Genomic DNA, 17,950 nt, shown 5'->3' on the forward strand with positions numbered 1-17,950 from the left:
AGAAGAGCTGGGGGCTGAGCCAAGCAGCCTCACCCCTGCATCTGCAAGTGAAAAGCCCATGGGAGCGCTGGATTACATGATTAGATCTACATTTTATGAAGTTCACATCCTAAGACTTCACTGGGCAGTGCGACAGCATGTGGTGAGGATGCACGTAAGAGAGACGCACGCGCACGCACACGGGAAGGGACCAGCTGTGCAACAGAAGGGGTGAGGGAGGCCTCGGTGACAGAAGTTGTCCCGAACACGGCATTTCTGGAGTTCTCTGTTGAGACACACCTTTTGGAAATCTTTGATCTCCATTGTGATTGCTCTGTGCTACATTCAAAATACACCCAAGGAACAATAAAAAATATACTTGCTTTATTTACCAATTTTCTAAAAAGCAAAACAGTCGTAAAAAGACACGAGCAGTAAACAAACATATTGCACTGGGTGAAGAAAGTTTGGTGGGTGCATGGACAAACCACTTGTCCGGCAAGGCTTACCAAGTCATGAGACAGACATGGAGAGTGTATTTACATGTCTGTTTAGGAACAGATTAAAAAGAAGGCTCAGTTTAAAATCGAGAGAAAGTTTTATGACCCCTGTGTAAGCACGCACACTAAAGGAAACACATCTCGATGCGCGGCATCGTGTAAACAATTTCACAAAATGCTCCTATTGTCAACTTTCCAGCACGTGTGGAGGCTACGTGGTTAATAACAATCAATGGGCGCGAATCATACGGTAACAATGCTGAGGGTAAACATTCATAGCAGTGGAGAGCGTCTGGACGGCTGTATGTTAACGTAACATACATGTAACCTTGACCAGCGTCTAATCCCTTGATGATCGGACTTCAGAGGCGGGAGGCGGGTTTGACAGCCTCTATTTTCCACACAAACGCACAGGCTACTACCTCATTCTGGGCATGAGAAGGTGATGTTACTTTATAAATTAAAAAAAAAACCCACAGTATTCTTGCATTTGAGCTTATGGAAAACGGGATTAATATCCAATCATAAGACTGAAAACCAAGCAGGTGACAGGGAGGCTGACTCCAGGAGCCCCTTCTCCATCAGAGAACAAGGGGAAGCCTGCTTTCTTTTCCGTCTTTACAAACTCAGTCCAATTTTAAGTTCATTGTTTCACCTGTGGTAACTTTCCGTTCGCTCCAGGGACCTATACGACTTTCCCCCCCAAATCTTGGGGGTGCGTGGTGCAACATGAGGTTTGGTGAGATAGACAGAGAGGCCTCACTCTTCCCCGGGTGTCCCGCTGCCCTGAGAGTGCTGGTGACCCCGGGGGACCTCACTGCAGAGACCGGAAGCTGCCCCGAGTGAGGTCAGGCTCATGAAAAGAATGAGGGCCGGCATCCCAGCCCAGGGCGCGGTGGGAGAGGTGAGCTCGTGGCACCCCGGAAAGCGCAGGCGCGGTCACCAGATCACGATGTCAGTGGCTACTCTTTGCCAGAGCTCCGGTCTGGGAGGTTCCCAACAAAGGACCGACCAACACGAATGGTCCTCTGGGTGGCGATCAAAGCCTGGTCTGCAAAGGGAAGTCACCACGGAGGTAATCAACCACATATTTTATCTACCTCTTGGTCACGGGCTGAAAAGGATACAAGAACGCTGTAGAAAGACACAGGAGATTCTGAGCGTGTGCTAGTCTGGTGGAGCCGGCCACACAAGCCACTGGGCCTCTTTGGTCCCGAGTGAGCATCTCCACGCCGTTCACCCCAAACACAAGCTACGTCAGACTGAAATGTTTGCCGCTATGGGACCTGAAGCCGAAGCTGCTGGTTTGCCAGAGTAGGTTTCAAGCCGTTTAATGCAAAACACTTTGAAAGAAAATCGGGAGAGGCTGCGATCCCCATTTGGCATGTTTTTAAGAACACCTAGTTTGCCTAAATAATACTTTAGATAAAAAGCAGCCCCCAGAGGCCAGAATTTGATCTGACCCGCACCAAGCTGGGGAGGCTCCCCGCTGTCTGTCGCAGCCTGCATGATGCCTCCCGACACCCACAGGGACCGGCGAGAAGCCTCCTCGAGTCCACAGACTTCCGGGAGCCCTGGGACAACCTCCTGACACGTGCAAGGAGGGGATTCAGGCTTTCTCAAGTTAAAGAATACTGAAAATCTGTCCGCCGGCCCCCCAACCTCCGTAGGTATGTTTTAAATATAAAAATGTATTTTCCTCCCAGACCCTTCCCACCCTCCGGTTTTAAATCACCCCTTCAGAAAACCATGTGTTTTTTCCCGCTAAAACAAAAAAAGCGACATAAGCATATCTGTCCACTTCATGACAAACAGGTGAGAAAACCTCTCCTCTCTTCCGAGCACCTTCTAGCGCAGATCAAGGCTGTCTGGGGTGGGGGGTGGGGCCAGGACAGACTTAGGTCTGTTCTTCCCTTCTGTGACTCAAGGGGGCTCCACTTCCCTCCTCCTTGGTGTCTGGGTCTCCGCTGAGACCCAGAGTAGGAACATCCTCCTCATATGGCACGCAGATGTTGTCTTCTTCCTTGTTCTCACAGTAAACACACTCCTTAAAAGGAAAAATGTCAAATCAGTAACAAAAACGACATCCTCGTTACCACGGTGTAGTTCAATCTGAGGAGGTGCAGGTGACCAGGGGTTGGCCCGGCGGCTGCTAGAGGAGGGGTGGGACGTGGGGCGCCTCTGAGGGGCTGCTGGGACCCTGCCTGCTCTTCAGGGAGGCCACAGCTGCCCCCCCCTGGGGCCGCGCTGCCCCCTCCCCCAAGGCCAGAGGAGAGTCCAGCCCTTATCTGAGCAGTGAGGCAAAGCCAGGAGACTCAGGCTTGGTCGCAGCTCCTCCTCTTCCTGCCTGTGGGGCCGGAGTCGATCGAGGCCCAGTATAACTGCCTTCGCCAACCTCGGTTTTCTAATCTGGGAAATGGGGCATCAGCGATGTATGGTCTCATTCCCCGACTATCTGCTGCGTACCTGCTACGCGTCAGACATGTCCTGAGCACTGGGACTCACCAGTGAACAAAGATGAAAACCCCCGCCCGGTGGAGGTGACATCCTCGTAGGGGAAGAGGGACAATGAACAGAGTGAGGCGAGTTCCCTACAGTGTTCAAAATGAAAGTCTAGCTGGACGCGGAACAAGGCACGTGGAGGGGGTCCTATTATACGCTGGACCTTTAGAAAAGGCCAGAGAAGGTGACTGATGGAGGGCTGTTCTTTGAGACCCTTCCCTCAGAGGGTGGAGCCTCATTCCCCTTCCCCGAAGTGTGGGCTGGACTTGGTAACTCGCCTCCAGCAAAGAGGAGGTGATGGTGTGATGGAGGGCATCGTGGGGCCCAAGAGGCCTGTGGCTTCCTCCTGTCCTCTCTGGGGATCCGGTGCCAGGCCACAAGTACAGCCAGGAAGCCCTGTGGGGAGAGGCCTGTGTGGCGAGGAACTGAGGCCTCCTGCCCACAGCCAGCACCAGCTTGACAGGCATGGGAGGGAGCCTCCTGGGAAGGGGGTCTTCCGGCCTTCAGATGACCACAGACGCCCTAGCCAACATCTTGCCTTTATCTTCAGGAGAGACGGAGAGAGAGCTTCCCCGCCAGCTGCTTTTGAACTCCCAGCCCAAAGAAACAGTGGGAGATCATTAGTGTTTACTGTTTTAGGACACTAAGGTTTGGGGTCATCTGACACAGAGCAGTAGGCAACCGATACTGTGGCGTGTGAAAGGAACACGTGAGGGAAGCCAGAAGCAGCCACGTGTCTATCCAAGAGGAGGGGGTTCCAGGCAGAGGGAAGGGCAGGTGCAAAGGCCCGGTGGCAGGAGCCTGCCTGCTGCGTTCAGGGGCAGGCGAGAGGCCCATGCGGTGCAGAGAGTGAGGGAGGAGAAACCAAGAGATGTCAGATTTTTATGGCTCTGCAGCACTGGGACTGAGACGGGGCGCCGTTGACAGGGATGTGACTGTCGGGGACCGGGGGAACGACATGAGGCAGGGAGGCTGCTAGGAAGATGCAGCTGAAGAAGCATCGTGCTTGGACCAGGGGGTGACGCTGCAGGTGATGGGGAGTGGCCGGTTCCCATCCTGAAGGTGGAGGACAGGGCTGGCCACGGGTGCAGCTACGGAAGGACACCGAGCCCCTGAAATGAGTGGCTGCGGGGGACCCGGGGCTCAGGAGGGAGCGGGGAGCAGGGATGGGCACGCAGGTATGTCTCCGGGAGCCGCGGGAGGGGGCGTGTGGCCTTGTGGAAGCGCTGTTCCTATGGCCACTTAATGGTCCACAGGGACAGTGAGGGTTTATGGTAGGAGCAGAGCTTCCTGTTTCCTGTTTTGTTTCGTTTTTAATGGAAAACAGAATTGAAAGGAAGAAAAAACATTCCAATTTCAGCACTGGATCTTGAGACTGAGCCTTCAGACGGCCTTTTCGGGAGCAATGTGGCAGAGCCGTTACAAGAAAGTTCCTCAGACTAACGGTATCGTGGTGTCTTTCGTTGTCGTTAATGAACGCTCTCAAATTCTAGGAGTTTTAAGTTTACAGGACACTAGCAAAGACAGTACGGAGCGGCCCCCTCGCAGTGCCCTTTAATGCGACGTCAGAAACTACGCGCTGTGACTTACGGTGACGTCCACGGCGGGGGGCAGGCGGCCCTCCCGCAGCCAGGGGTGTGCGTCCTGCAGCTCCCGCGTCTGGCCCTCCGTGAACTTGGGCTGGGACTTCAGCAGCGGCTGCATCTTCTCCCTATCCTCCTTCAAGACGGTCTCCAAATTCCTTCAGAGAACATTCAGTTAGGCAATTCAGAATGTCTTAATAAGGGATTTTCGTGGTTTTCTCTTTTACATACTCATTTTCTGTTGACTCTTTCCATATTAGTATAATTTCAGGTGATTTTGTTTCATGCAAATTTCCTTTTTGTTTAAAATAAATTACCCTGTTTAAGATAACTTAATCTCCCTAGTAAACAATCCATAGTTTTCCTACTAAAATGATAACCTGAGTAACAATTTTGATTTTCAACTTTTTTTTTTTTAATTTATTTTTGGGACAGAGAGAGACAGAGCAGAACGGGGGAGGGGCAGAGAGAGAGGGAGACACAGAATCGGAAACAGGCTCCAGGCTCCGAGCCATCAGCCCAGAGCCCGACGCGGGGCTCGAACTCACGGACCGCGAGATCGTGACCTGGCTGAAGTCGGACGCTTAACCGACTGCGCCACCCAGGCGCCCCAACAATTTTGATTTTATTATTGTTATTATTATTATGATTTTTGAGAGAAAAAGAGAGCATGAGTAGGGGAGAGGGGCAGAGAGTGGGAGAGAGAATGGTAAGCAGGTTCCACGCCAAGCGTGGAGCCCCATGTGGGGCTCGAACCCATGAGCCGTGAGATCATGACCTGGGCCAGAATCAAGAGTCAGATGCATAACTGACTGAGCCACCCAGGCTCCCTGGTTTTATTTTGAATTAGACACGGGAGTTGGTTACCTGCACAAGCTGATCAGCTGGAGACTCTTGCCATTAAGGCGGTTGGCGGAATAACTCCTCTGCCTCCTGCAAACCCTGACATTGCCCCGGCGATAGACCCCCAGTGACCCCCCTACAGAGGCCGGGCTGTTCTGAGCCTCAGCCTTAATCCTTCTTTCCCCAGCTTCCCCCACCCTGGGGGCTCCGCGGGGGCAGGGACCATGACGGTTCACTAGAACAGCCTGACAAGCAGTCACTGCGGTGGCCCAGTTCCAGTCACCGCAGAGCAGCCGGTGGCCGAGGGCTGCTCACTACCTCGACCTTGGCTTTGGCATCTCTAAGACAGACACACCCCATCCACCCCACAGGGTTGCTGGGCGACAGAGAAGGGAGACAGACGTTGGCACAAATGCTTCGTGAGCATTGAGTGCGACGCCCAGGAGGGTGGCCGGGAGCCCATCTTCCTCACAGCCCGTGGGAGGTCACTCTGCAGGGCTCCGGGGCACACTGTCCACACAGATGGCTCTCTGTGGGACCACAGAGCCACCCGGAGTGACCCTGCTTCTCTGTCTGCTGCACTCAACTCAATCTGAGATGAGGCTTCAGAGGGAAGTCCCCCCGACTGGGTGGGGGATCCCACGTCCCTAGGAAAAGGTCGAGCGGTTACCGGGAAGGCATCTGGTACGTCATCATGATGCTGTCATCTGCGCTGGCCATCAGCAGCCAGACGGGGTCCTGGAGGACGTACTTGATGAAGTGCTTGCTTTCTTCCATGTCCGCCTTCACTTCTGCTTTGTGATTATTCTCCGAAGACTCCACGCTCCCGAAATACTTGCTGGTATGGCTCGTGTCACTACTGCCTTTAAAAACACAAAACGTGGCAAGTCAAAGCTTTTGACACAATGTTAAACCTCGTGTGACACGCGTGTACAAGGCAACGGCAATTTTGGGGAGCTGAAGAGTTTTACTTGGCGGTGAGTGCCCAGGTTGGTGGATGTTCCTCCCCCCGATTTCAGTCCTCAAATTATTTGGGGAATACCAGCTGGCACCATGGAGGTGATTCTTTCCCTCCAGGGCCAGCCCCGAGAAGTCCAGATAGGGCTAGGTCTTAGAAAGTGTGGTCTTCTTTCCAAGAGTTCCCTACTCCTTGACGAGGCTAGGCCACAGAGAAGCTGGGTCGGGGATCGCTCTCTAGTGAGCCTCCCGTGGGGAGTGAGGCCAGAGAGCAAGGGGAAGGGAAACCCCATGGGGGGGAAGGGGGGGTTCTCAGTTTGTGGAGTGAGCTCTGCCCCTTACGGAGTTCCACAGCACACCAGGCTCATCCTCGCTGCTCAGGCGTGCAGCCCACACCCCAGCTTCACGTGAGGGGTGCTCCCTTGGCAGGGCGAACACCACCAGCCCTCCTAGCAGCCCAGAGAGCCGGAGGGATGGTTCTAAAGAGCCAGCAGGGGTGAGGCCTGCAATGCCAGGAGAGTGTAAAGCAAACAGGTGCAGGGCATGCCCACGGGCAGAGCTGGGGCAGGAGCAAGGGGCACGTGCCTGCGGGTGTGAACTGCTGTGGGCTCCGGGGAGCCGCTCGGAGGGCCAGCCGGATGCCTGTCGGGACCTGGTCCGCACCCGCTACCGTGGCCTGAGGTCGGGAAAAGCTGAGGATGCCCTCAGGTGCATCAAGAGACCATCTTCCAAAAAAGCCCTGAATTGAGGCAACTAAAACACGTCCACTCCCGCGGGACTCGGGTGCTCCCAGGTCACCAACGTACCTGCTCCGCTTCCAGACGTATCGCAGCCCAGCGAGCTGGAGCCCAGGGAATCGGAGGCCCCGCTCCCAGACAGGGCCGACCCGGTGGCCGAGCACAGGTCTTCGTGCAGCAAGAGGTCAAGCAGGCCGCTGGACGTGGAGAGGGCATCGCCGTTTGGCGCGTCTGTGGGCTCCTCGCGCTTCAGGAACAGGGAGAAGATGGCGCGGTCAGGATGGACCGGGTGGGGCTGGGGAGCTGCAGGGCACTGTGTGCACAGGCCAACCAGGGACACCAGGGACACGGCAGAGCGGGGTCCCCAGATCGCTGGCCCTTCCTTCACATGCCAACGAAGAAGGCCCAGTGAATGCGTCCCGCGGTTACTGGGACTACAGCAGCATGCTCGCCAGTGGTCTATGAATGCCGTCTAATCAACCTTAGTTTGGGGACAGTCACACCAAAGACAGCAGTTCCAGGATCCTTGAGGGAAAAGCTCCCGCTTGGCCTTCCACCAGTGCAGACTGGGGAGTGGGGAACTGCCTCAGCAGCACCGGGTGGCTGCTCCTCGCCGTGGGTATGGCTCTGGCCTGGGGGGCAGGGCCTTGGGACCGAGGGAGAGGCGTGGCCTGGCAGCAGCCGGACCCTTCCGTCCTCAGAACCAGAACGGGAGGCCAGGACCCCAGAAACAGGAATTGGGAGGGCAGGGAGGCACTGGGGAAGCTAGTCTGTGTTCATGAGGTTGTGCGTCCTCCTCTGGGGGCCCCGTGCAGCTCCCCCTCGGGGCGCCCGTGGACTGCACAGCCTCGCTAACACTACCACACGCCTAAGCTCATTCAGAACACAGAAGCGGTTCTTTGGAGACACAATTGCAATTTCATTAATCGAGTAACAATGGCACACTGGCGTCTCTTAGGACTTGGGAGGAAGGCAACCGACCGCCTGGTTCCAGAGTTCTGTCCTCCGCCTCTACGTCCACCCAGGGTGCCTCCGCTGCCAGCTTCCCCGCCCCTGCCCCCCCCCCCCCCCCGCCCCCAACGAGCCTTCGTTCTGGCAGTTAGGCTGACTGTGCTTTATCATCGGACTTTGGTTTAGAATCTCCAGGCGGCTCCTGGCCAGGCATGAAGTCACATGCGGCTATTCGGACCCTGCCTGTGCCGTCCATCAATCCAGCCTCCTTCTTTCGGATCCCCAAACAATGAAGAGCTCCCACCACTCTACTCTGCTAGGGTCGCTTAACTGGAAGATGTTAATTTCTAGCATGAGTACTTCTGTCAAAACAAAGAGTTTGGCAGAAGCCACAGTGTCTGACCACCCCCATCTGGGAGGACACGGGCTTGCCCCACCCCTGCCGTGCTGCGTGTGGCGCCCGCCTTAGAGAAGGAACATTGGGTGGGGGGGGGGGTCCTTACAATTGGCGAAGGCTTTGGCTGCCGGTCCAAGGCCGTGCCAGGTTTGCAGTCTGGCCCTGCCGCCGTGGTCTCCGAGGACCCTGCCGTTGTTGCGGCCACGGCGCTGCCCTCGGGGGCCTCCTCCAGCTGTAGCAGGTTGAGCTGCAGAGGTGAGCTGCCCCGGGACTCGAAGAGCGGAGGGGAGGCTCTGCCCGTGGGCCCAGAAGCAGACGGCAGGGAGGCCGGGGTGGCTGCACGAGATGCCGGTGGCCCACACTCTGCCCGAGGACACGTGCACGGCTGTTTGGGGGGTGAGGTCCGACCAGGGAGCTCAGGTTGCGAGGCAGGGATCATCTCGGGTAGGAAGTTAGGCTGGCCTGGGAAGAAGGCCTGGGGCAGGCTGGGGGTCACCGTAGGGAAGGAATAGTTGGGTAACACCAGTGCCATGACGGGGGCCAAGGGGACAGCGAACGGCGGGTGCTGAGTGTCCATGGGCACGGTGGGCACCGCGAAGCCGGCATGGGGAGCCACGGGTGTGGCCGCCACCGGCCCCGGCGTGGGCATGAGTCCTGGGGCTGGAAACACCGGCAGGGAGTAAGCTGGCATGGAGTCAGGGAAGGGCGTCGAGGGGCGGCTGGACTGGGATGTGTCCGACGGCGACCAGGCTGTGGCGTTCAGGCCCACCAGTGGGGGCCGGTGGGGCGCCAGCCCCCTAGACCCGGTGCTCTCGGAGGAATCTCGAGGCTTGGCCCGTTTGGACTTCAGTTTTCTGTTCTTCCCGGTTTTTTTCCAAGATGAGTCTATTCCAGAGGCATTTCTTAGTCCAGGGGTGGCTAAAATAATGGGAAAAAAAAAAACCCACCAGAGTTAAGATGTAAGTGTTTATGTGACTCCTCTGTGTTGGTTTTTGGAGACTTGTAGAAGTTTAGAAACGTGAGGGCACCTCCTAGTTCAGCAGTCTGGGGTTTCCAGATGTCATCCTGGGGCCCACTGGGGCCTCCATAAAGGTGTCCCCTGACCCTTGGTGAAGTGAAATAATCAGGGCAAAATACTCATGAAACCAGAGTCAACCAATTTAAGACTGCCCTTAACTACAAGATCACATGCCTGTCTCCTTCTGCTATTAAAAAGTCCCTTCTTTTGCAAAATCATAGTGATGAAAAGTAGTATTTAGAAGGTTTTAGTTGGGCCAAAAGAAGTCAAAAGGCTGATGAATCTATGCTGTTCTCTGACACTGGTCTGTGAAACCTGAAGGATAGACCCACTGATCTCATGAAACCTTATTTTTGAATTTTACAAGTGTTATCACTACTGTTCCTTAAGACAAGAGATTTCCTGCCTCACCTGTCAAATAAAGCCCGGACTGCACCTGAGCGGAGGTCTATCAGGCGACCAGTGCTGCAGAGATGATGCCTTCTTTAGAAGGCGGGAGGTCTGCGCTGGTAACCGGAGGACCCTGGGCACATCCCCACCCCACCCCGGGCCCCGACTGGTGCACTAGCAGGACTTTGGGTCGGAGTGTCATGCCACGCCTGGGATGGGTCCCAGGAACCTCAGCGTCTCCTCTCGTGTCACCTAGGGTAATTTGGGACTTTTTGCAGCGGGTATGCGGGGACACCTGTGCCAGGGTGTGGTCCACACCTTTGCTCCATGCTGAAGACAAACCAGCCAGTCTAAGGCAAAGTGGTAAGTGGGCAGCGGTTTTGGGATTCAGACTCTGTTTGGTGTTCTTCCTATAGGAAATCTGTCCCCTGGTGGGACTAGTGGCTGAAGCACTGGGCTCCTGGGATAACACATCAGGGCCTAGACAGGGCTGCCGTGGACAGCTGTATAGTCTGTGCACTGCAAAAACAGGGCCAAGCGGGCAAGAGGGAGCTGGAACTCCGCACCAAGCCAGGCCCTCAGGGTGGGTCTGCCCACAGGGGGAGGTGACACCTTCTTCTCATTTCCACAGAGATTCTCTATGGCCTGGCAGTCACCCTGAGTCTGGGGAAGAAGGAGAAAAGGAACAGAGTAGAAGAGACACGATTCTAGACAGCATCAGCTTCTTTTACTTCTTATACATTCACCCTGGAGTGTCCGCCTAGAGATGGTGGGAGCTGGGAGCTTGTGGTGCATGTCTCCTGGGCCCACTAGCTCTGATCCCTGTGTCTGGCCTGGGGGACCCAGGGAAAGCGTGGTGTCTCTGATCAGTCCAGCCCTGTCTATCTGACTTCCCCCCATGCCTTTCAATCAGCCGCTGGCTCTCAACCCAAAAGGCAGCTTTCTGCACAATCAGGGGCTGTCCTCTGGCCCTGAGGCCAGTCCAGCCAGGAGGGCACATCTCTCGAGGAGAAGGGTATCAGCCGGGGCTCCTCCCCGCTCAGGAGCCTGACACCGAATGCCCCGTCAGTACTGCGGACAGGTGGGGTCCCCTGCCCCTCAGCCACCCAGTGAGAAACGTCTGACGTGGCATCTCTGCAACGGCCCCATCCCACGTTCCACGGGGGCCAGCCTGGCGCTGTCACTGCTCTCGATGGCACTGTGCCCTTGGGGACCCGAGAGGACACCTGTTTCTACCGCAAGAGACTGCATCGCCTCCAAGTTCCAACACGTATCTCACAAACGCGGGGGTCCCAAACTGGGGACATTTCACACTTCGAAAGAAGCACTGGACCCCATTCCACCAAGAATATGAAGCTTTTAGAAATCCACCTCTAGGTCAGGTATCGCCACTTACTTCTTTCGCTCAGCTGCCCCTTGGATTTTTCTTGTAAGTAATAATGGCAGCGAGACTGGAAGACGTGGAGTTTCCGCATCTCCTTGAACTTGAGCAGGAAGCTCTGCTCCTCCTTCTGGGTGTGGGCGGCCAGCACTTCCTTGGTGAGGCCCAGCGTCCGGAGGGGGTCCTTCTCCGCGCCCAGGCCGCAGGGCCGGCCATCCAGGGACTCGGGCCCGCTCGCAGCATCTTCCACCAGCTCTGTAACACGAGACGGCACCTCCGGTGTGCAAGGGCCTCGGGGGCTAAAACAACGGATAACCCACCCCGCATCTCTGAAGAAGAGAAATCCTTCGTGAAGCTGAGATCCACGGTGAGTTCACTTAGCGCCCTGAGAAGGCTGACAACGAAAGACGAAAGTCCATGACGGAAGTCTCATTCTGGAGCCTGGGGCGGCTCCAGGAGCAGACTTCTAAGCAAAGTGAAACGTGGGGGATCTCGGGGCTCAGCTCAACGTTGGAGACACTCCTAGTCCCTAGCATTTAGAGCACCACAGACAGAGCTAGCGCATGACCCCTATCCTGGTTCAGGCGTGACAGCCGTGACGGGACAGGGGCAGGTGGAACCCACTGACCGTCCGGAAAGAGGGGTTTGGACACCGACTCTCTTCTTACCTGCACTGTTTCCTGTCTCTCTCTTCCCAGAAAAGAACAATTTTGGGTTTCATTTCACTCATGGGTGTTCTGAAGAAGAAGCTAACTCAGTGCTGTATGACTTGTGCTGGCTCCTGTCCTCAAACAGGGGAGGGGGTGGGAACCCGAGGATCCCTACTCAGTCCCCCTGCCTCCCCACCACCCCCCACAGGCCCAGGCTCCGAACCACCTCAGCGTCTTCCCTGTTCATGCTTGAACAGACACCTGCCACCAGGTGGTGCCAGAGAGCAATGGGGACTCGGACAGGTGCGGTGCGCGCCCCCCCCCCCCCCCCACCTGTTTTTCACGCTCCAGGATTTCCTGGATCTCCGTTCCTGGGCAGTGCTAGGGTTCTTTTGCACTTGGACAAACTTAAAGAAAATTTTAAGAGGGCAGCCAAAAATTCAAATTTTTAGGGGCGCCTGTGTGGCTCAGCCAAATGTCTGGCTCTTGATTTCGGCTCGGGTCATGATCCCAGGGTCTTAAGATTGAGCCCGTGGTCAGGTTCCATCCTCGCTGAGCATGCAGCCTGCTTAGGATTCTCTCTCTCTCTCTCTCTCTCTCTCTCTCTCTCTCTCTCTGTCCCTCCCCTGCTCACACTCACTCTCTCTCAGAATAAACGTTAAAAAAAATAATTAAAAAATTTTTTAATGAAAAAAACCCAATTTTTACCGTTAAAGTCAGAGAACCCTCGGCATCGTCCGAGAACCAAGAAGCATACCTAGCTCCGGCTGTGGCTTCTTGTCGCCCACGTGGACGATGGTGCTGCTGTAGCTGCACTGGCTGCTGAGGGACGCCACGCTGTCCGCCTTGCCGGGCAGCGTCAGCGAGGTTAAGTGCGCACTGACCTCCGCGTGGCTATTCACCTCGGAGGGTGAGGCCGTCTCTTTGTGAGGCAGAAAGGACACAGACACAAACGTGCAATAAAAGCAAACCGTTCAGATCAGAACCAGCACTGTCTGTGTGACGCACCCACACCCACGGGCCCACCTGGGCCGCACACACCCGGCAGTGACGGTCTGTCGGCAGGTATTTATTCCCGGGGTGAGAAGAGGAAATTCTGAAGTGGGCAGAATCACACCTCTCCCGTCCCGAGTCCTCTAAAAGGGGGCGGGCGACCGGGCAGCCGCAGGTCCTCTGGGTCAGGGGCCTCTGCCGGGACCCCCTCTGCGGGCCCGTGGAGAGAGGCTGCACAGCCAGCCAGGGGCCCGCCCTCTGCTGAGCGCTCTCCCCGCAGCTCGGGCACAGACAGTCCCTCACAGTGTGACTGCCCAGCTCGTGCTCTGTCAGCAACGGGACACCCGGTTTCTGGCTCTCGGAATGACCACCGGCAACACTCACAGGGTCTGAGGGGCCTGGGACTTAACCTGGCTTGTAGGGCTGCAGCAACGTTCAGAGGCCGGTGCTCTGCTGAGACACCGTGTTGCCCAAGAACGACCGTGTGACGTGCCCCCGGTCCTCCCGCTCCAGCAGCCCCGACAGGACCCTCGTCTCGAAGTCCCAGATCACCTTTACGTCTAGCTTGTGAGACGGCTGCTAACTTTGGAGCTACTTTGGTTACTGAAGAAACAGCCTCCACCCACAGACTGTGTCCTTGAAACCCTCAGACTTGCCCTGGGAGGGAAGGGGGCTCCAGGCCTTCCGGGACACCTGATCCCACAGCGGGCATCCAAGTTACCACACCCCCCGCAGCTCGAACGGTCAAGACACCTGTGCCATGCGGCCCAAGACCGGCCACCGCCTTCCGCTTATCGCCGGCCTTCTGCATCGCCACGTTCGCCGGGAACTCACACTTCCTCTTGAGGGTAGCAGCCTCACTGCAGCTCTCCAGGTACCTGCACGGGGGGGCCGGGAAGGGCTTCATGTGACACGGGAGCCCCCAGAGTGCACGAACGACAGAGGCGGGGGCCGAAAGTGGCCGCACCTGATGACGCCGTCCAGGCAGCTGATCTGCTGGTAGGAGCCAGCGGGCGGGCTCTTGCCACCCAGCTCCTCGGGAAAGCCGCCCGGGGGCAGGCTGGCGCCCGAGCTGTCCTTTTCCACGGGGACAGCTTTCATCTGAGCACAGGAACTACTCTGTGTCTCTGAAAGAAGGATCAGATAGCTCAGTTAATACCTGCTTCCCCCAAACAGTACTCTGTATGTTTACAAAGTCTCTTAATTCTACCTACCAATGAGGCTCGGGGCTCAGAATATGATCCACAGACACAGAAATCCAGGGACAGCCAGATATTCAGGCAGCTCTGTGGGGGCAAGTGTCACTGTGCCACCCACAGAGGGACCCTAGAGGGAGCTGTCACCAGGGCCAAGGCCTGCTTCTCTCTGGGGCTCGGTGGCCCTCGGCCCGGGCTATCCCCAGGGTCAGGGACTCAGCAGTGGGGAAGGCCAGTTCTTACTTAAACTCCTGAAGCTTCTAGGGCCAATTAGATTGCAGACGCTTTTTAGTTGCTCAATATTATTCCCTGTCTCTGGGAGGGTCAGTCCTTCCAAATATGACCCAGTGGTGACAAAAGTCGTAATGGTCTCCAGTGCGGCTTGCTGTGGACGTTTCTTGCCCTCACCACGCGCACCAAATGCATTCCCCTAAGGGCCCTCAGGGGCAGAGCCACGCCCCACCCCCTGTTGTGTCCCCAACACCCAACACAGACCGCAGCATGCAGTCTGTCCGCTGGGGGCAAAGTGCACACCCACACGTCCCGAAGGCCAAAAATCCTGGTGAAGACCAGGTGTGGGCAGCCCAGGGAGGCTTCCTGGAGGAGGCAAGCCCTGAGTGCAAGGGAAGAGCAAGAACCCACGACGGGGAGAGGACTGCGGCGCATGTGTGTGTGTGTGCGCATACGTGCAGAGGAACAGCATGAGCCCAGGCATGAGGGCGCGGGGACACAACCGGGTGAGGCAGGCTCAGGCGGCAAGGGGGTGTGCGGGCAGCTCCCTGGGCCACTGGCTCCCTGTGAGAGGGAGGCCTTTGAGCAGAGCTGGCGCTGTCCATTTCAGACACCGCGTTCACGGGTGTGAGCACTGTGGGCTGGCTGGGCAGCCCGGTGCGGGGGGCGAGGGCACCTGCTCACGTCGTTGGAAGCACCGACCCCACGGCCAGTACACAGAACTAGAATGGGGCGACGGGGCGGAAACGCACGCCTTGGCCACGTCTCAACAGGCCTGCGGGGAGCCAGGTGACCACACAACAGCCGGGGTCGGCGAGACTGAAGGAGTGAAGGCCCACGCTGGCGGCACGTCACTGAGCGGGGCTGCCCAATGGGGAGGGGAGGCAGCACGTTGGCAGGGTAAATCCCTGCCACCTGGAGTTAACATGAAACCAGGTTCCTCTTTCCGCCTCCCACACTTAAAGTTTTGCCAGGAGAGGCACCTGGGTGGCTCAGTTTAAGCGTGTGAATTCAGCTCAGGTCATGATCTCACAGCTCGTGGGTTCGAGCCCCGTGTCGGGCTCTGTGCTGACAGCTCGGAGCCTGGAGCCCACTTCGGATTCTGTGTCTCCCTCTCTCTCTGCACCCCTGCCCTCTGCTCACGCTCTGTCTCTCTCCCTCTCTCAAAAATAAAATAAACATTAAAAACCAAAAAGGTTTTACCAAGGAAACAGAGAATAATGCTGTACCTGTAGCAGGTTTTTCCTTTTGTTCTCCAGAGTCACCAGGATAAGGACTTTTGCTTTTGACCCTGCCGTTAGCATTTTTACAAATTTCCTTGAGGAAAAACACAAGAGCGCGTCACTCCCTCGAGGGGACCCTCTGGCATTGCAGCCTGTCCCCCACGGTGAGGTCAGAGAAGAGCTGACAACTCCCAGCAACGCAGAAGTAGGTTCTGAACGAGAAATCAGAGTGTGGCCGAGCTAAAGAAAACGAGCTTGATGGTCCCAAGAACACAAATCAAGGGACCCAGCAGGTTATGGTTTTGTTACGTCTTCACTTCTGCTTGATTCGCCTGCTTTAAGGGATTTTCACCCAGACTTCAGCCACAGCTCTTGGACGCTTCCCCCCTTAGAGACTAGAGAGTGAGTCCCGAGCGAGCAGGTTCAGAGGGCAGGTGGCTGGGGCTGTGCGGGCTCCAGGGCTGCCGCGGGTCAGTCTACCCGGAGAGGGAGGGACACGGTGGACAGGGACTTACGGTCCGCCTCCGGCGGGAGTGCTTGTGGCCGTTGCTGTCGCTGGAGGACGTCTGGCTCATGAGGGGCTCGTGGGACCCGTTGCTACCCAGGCTCCCGTAGCCGCTGGAGCCGCTGTGGGGGACGGGCTGGGGAGACAGCAGACAGGAAGGCCTTGGACGTGGCTGGGGGGCGTGGCTGGCACTGCGGGTTCGGTGCCCCCCAACACGGCCGTCTCGCAGAGGCTGTGACCTGCCCGGGGGAGCAGGGCAAGGACAAAGTGGGGGCTGGGCTGCAACCCCGGGTCAGGCTGCAGGATGCATCCCCCGATCCCCGTCGCACACACTCCCTGAAAGAGGGGCCATTCGACCCTGTCCCTCAGCTCCCTCATGGGCCAGTCTGGTTTCTACCCAGGGGTTTTAGGAACAAGAAGGGGCGTGCTGTGGTGTCGCCGAGGTCTGAGGAGACGGACAGGCAGAAGCTGCCTGGCTGGGGGGACTGGTGGCCACGCTAAGTTTTCTCGAGTGCTGCGTGTGTCCCCAGAACACGGAGAAGGCATTCTCTGGTCCCCCGGGGCCCAGCAGGTGACCCGCTCTCACCCGGTGCACCTGTGGGGGGCCACGCGTGGGCTCGCACCAGGGCCTGGGTGCCATCCTTCAGTGGCTCGCCCCGGGCTGCCGTTCAGGCACAGACGCCCCAACATGCACGGCTGGGGCTGCCCCCAACGGTGCAAACTGCAGGTGTGCCCAACTATCCGGGGCCCAGACCAGGGGTACTGGGACGCAGGGAGGAGCCGGATGCGGGGAGATGAGCCTGAGAGGGAGGGAGGGAGGGAGGGGCACCCCGGGTCTCCGAGCAGCCCTGGGCCACTTCTGCAGGGGGACAGGAGGGCGCGCAGGCAACGCACCCACCTGTAGCAGCAGCCGGTGTATCTGCTCCGTGAGCTCCTGATCGCTGGGGTGGAGGCCCTTCTCCTCCACACACGACGGAGCCGAGAACACGTCTTCGTTCAAAGGGCCCCTGTGCCGTGCGAATCTGTCTGTTAGTTGGGCCCCATGCCGCACACCCCTGCCGGGCTTGCCTCCCCCCTGCAGACCCCTGGGCTGCCACCTGCCCACTCACGACCTCCTCCTTTCCACTCGCTGCCCTGCCTGCGTGAGGTGTCCCCCTACCCACCCACCCCCGCCCCCCTGGGGAGCACAGGCGTGTGGCGGGAGGTGACTTGGGTCCCGGTCACCCAGTCCCGCCCCACGCGGTGTGCTGGTGGGGGAGCCAGGGTCCCCGGGCCGCGCCGTGCACTGAGAGCACTCACACCCTGACTCTGTGTCTCCCGATGATGAAAGAGATTTTTCTGCTCCACGGGTTGATGAAGCTGGACCAGCTGGTGTCCAGGGTGACGTATTCGCCGTTCCGGGCGCGGAACCGGATGGGAGAAGAGTCGAAGGGCTGTCCACCGGACTGCACGACTGGGGGAGGGGAAGGGTGCGGGTGTGAGGACGAGAGGCTGGCGCTCTCGGGAAGAGGGGAGGGAGAGGCGCTCCGTTCTGGAATCACCTCGAAACTCGAGAGATGCCAACCTCCCCAACGCTACCGCCGTCGGCGCCCCGCTCCGCTTTAAACTGTAACAACGGACCGTTGCCAAAAGCGCCACCACGCATTTCGGCACACGCGTCTCTAGCCTTGACCGGCCCCCAGGGGGACGCTCAGCGTCCCCCGTGTCTGCGAGGCCTGGGCTCAGTGGGGACCCGTGTCATCCACTCCCCTGGCCTGGTCAGCACCTGTATCGCCACAGCTGAACCCGCACCCCTCCCCCCACCCGCCAGGGAAGCCAACCATAAAGGCAGGATGGCCACGGGTCAGGCTGTGGGCCACAGAGGCCCCACGAGAGATGAGCGCTCCTGACCCACGGGACTAGGGCTCGGGCACG

At 57.7% G+C, this 17,950-nt stretch overlaps 1 protein-coding gene across 7 annotated transcripts in view; it reads right to left on the reverse strand.

The window, feature by feature from the left end:
• Positions 1 to 340: 340 nt before the first annotated feature.
• The window catches only part of PER2 (period circadian regulator 2), a 40,454-nt gene continuing 22,844 nt past the window's right edge, over positions 341 to 17,950 (reverse strand). For all 7 annotated transcript variants that reach the window (XM_047846470.1, XM_047846469.1, XM_047846471.1 and 4 more), the window contains 13 exons: positions 17,336 to 17,489; positions 16,935 to 17,043; positions 16,047 to 16,172; positions 15,538 to 15,625; positions 13,849 to 14,008; positions 13,635 to 13,759; positions 12,646 to 12,810; positions 11,254 to 11,493; positions 8,556 to 9,367; positions 7,171 to 7,348; positions 6,078 to 6,270; positions 4,572 to 4,722; positions 341 to 2,526 (listed from right to left, as the gene is read on the reverse strand). In XM_047846470.1, coding sequence (XP_047702426.1) covers positions 2,377 to 2,526; positions 4,572 to 4,722; positions 6,078 to 6,270; positions 7,171 to 7,348; positions 8,556 to 9,367; positions 11,254 to 11,493; positions 12,646 to 12,810; positions 13,635 to 13,759; positions 13,849 to 14,008; positions 15,538 to 15,625; positions 16,047 to 16,172; positions 16,935 to 17,043; positions 17,336 to 17,489 — 2,651 coding nt within the window. In that variant the 3' untranslated portion in view covers positions 341 to 2,376. The remainder of the gene's footprint in view (positions 2,527 to 4,571; positions 4,723 to 6,077; positions 6,271 to 7,170; positions 7,349 to 8,555; positions 9,368 to 11,253; positions 11,494 to 12,645; positions 12,811 to 13,634; positions 13,760 to 13,848; positions 14,009 to 15,537; positions 15,626 to 16,046; positions 16,173 to 16,934; positions 17,044 to 17,335; positions 17,490 to 17,950) is intronic.

The sequence above is a fragment of the Prionailurus viverrinus genome, unplaced genomic scaffold (genome assembly GCF_022837055.1).
Source record: "Prionailurus viverrinus isolate Anna unplaced genomic scaffold, UM_Priviv_1.0 scaffold_39, whole genome shotgun sequence".
Classification (NCBI taxonomy): Eukaryota; Metazoa; Chordata; class Mammalia; order Carnivora; family Felidae; genus Prionailurus; species Prionailurus viverrinus.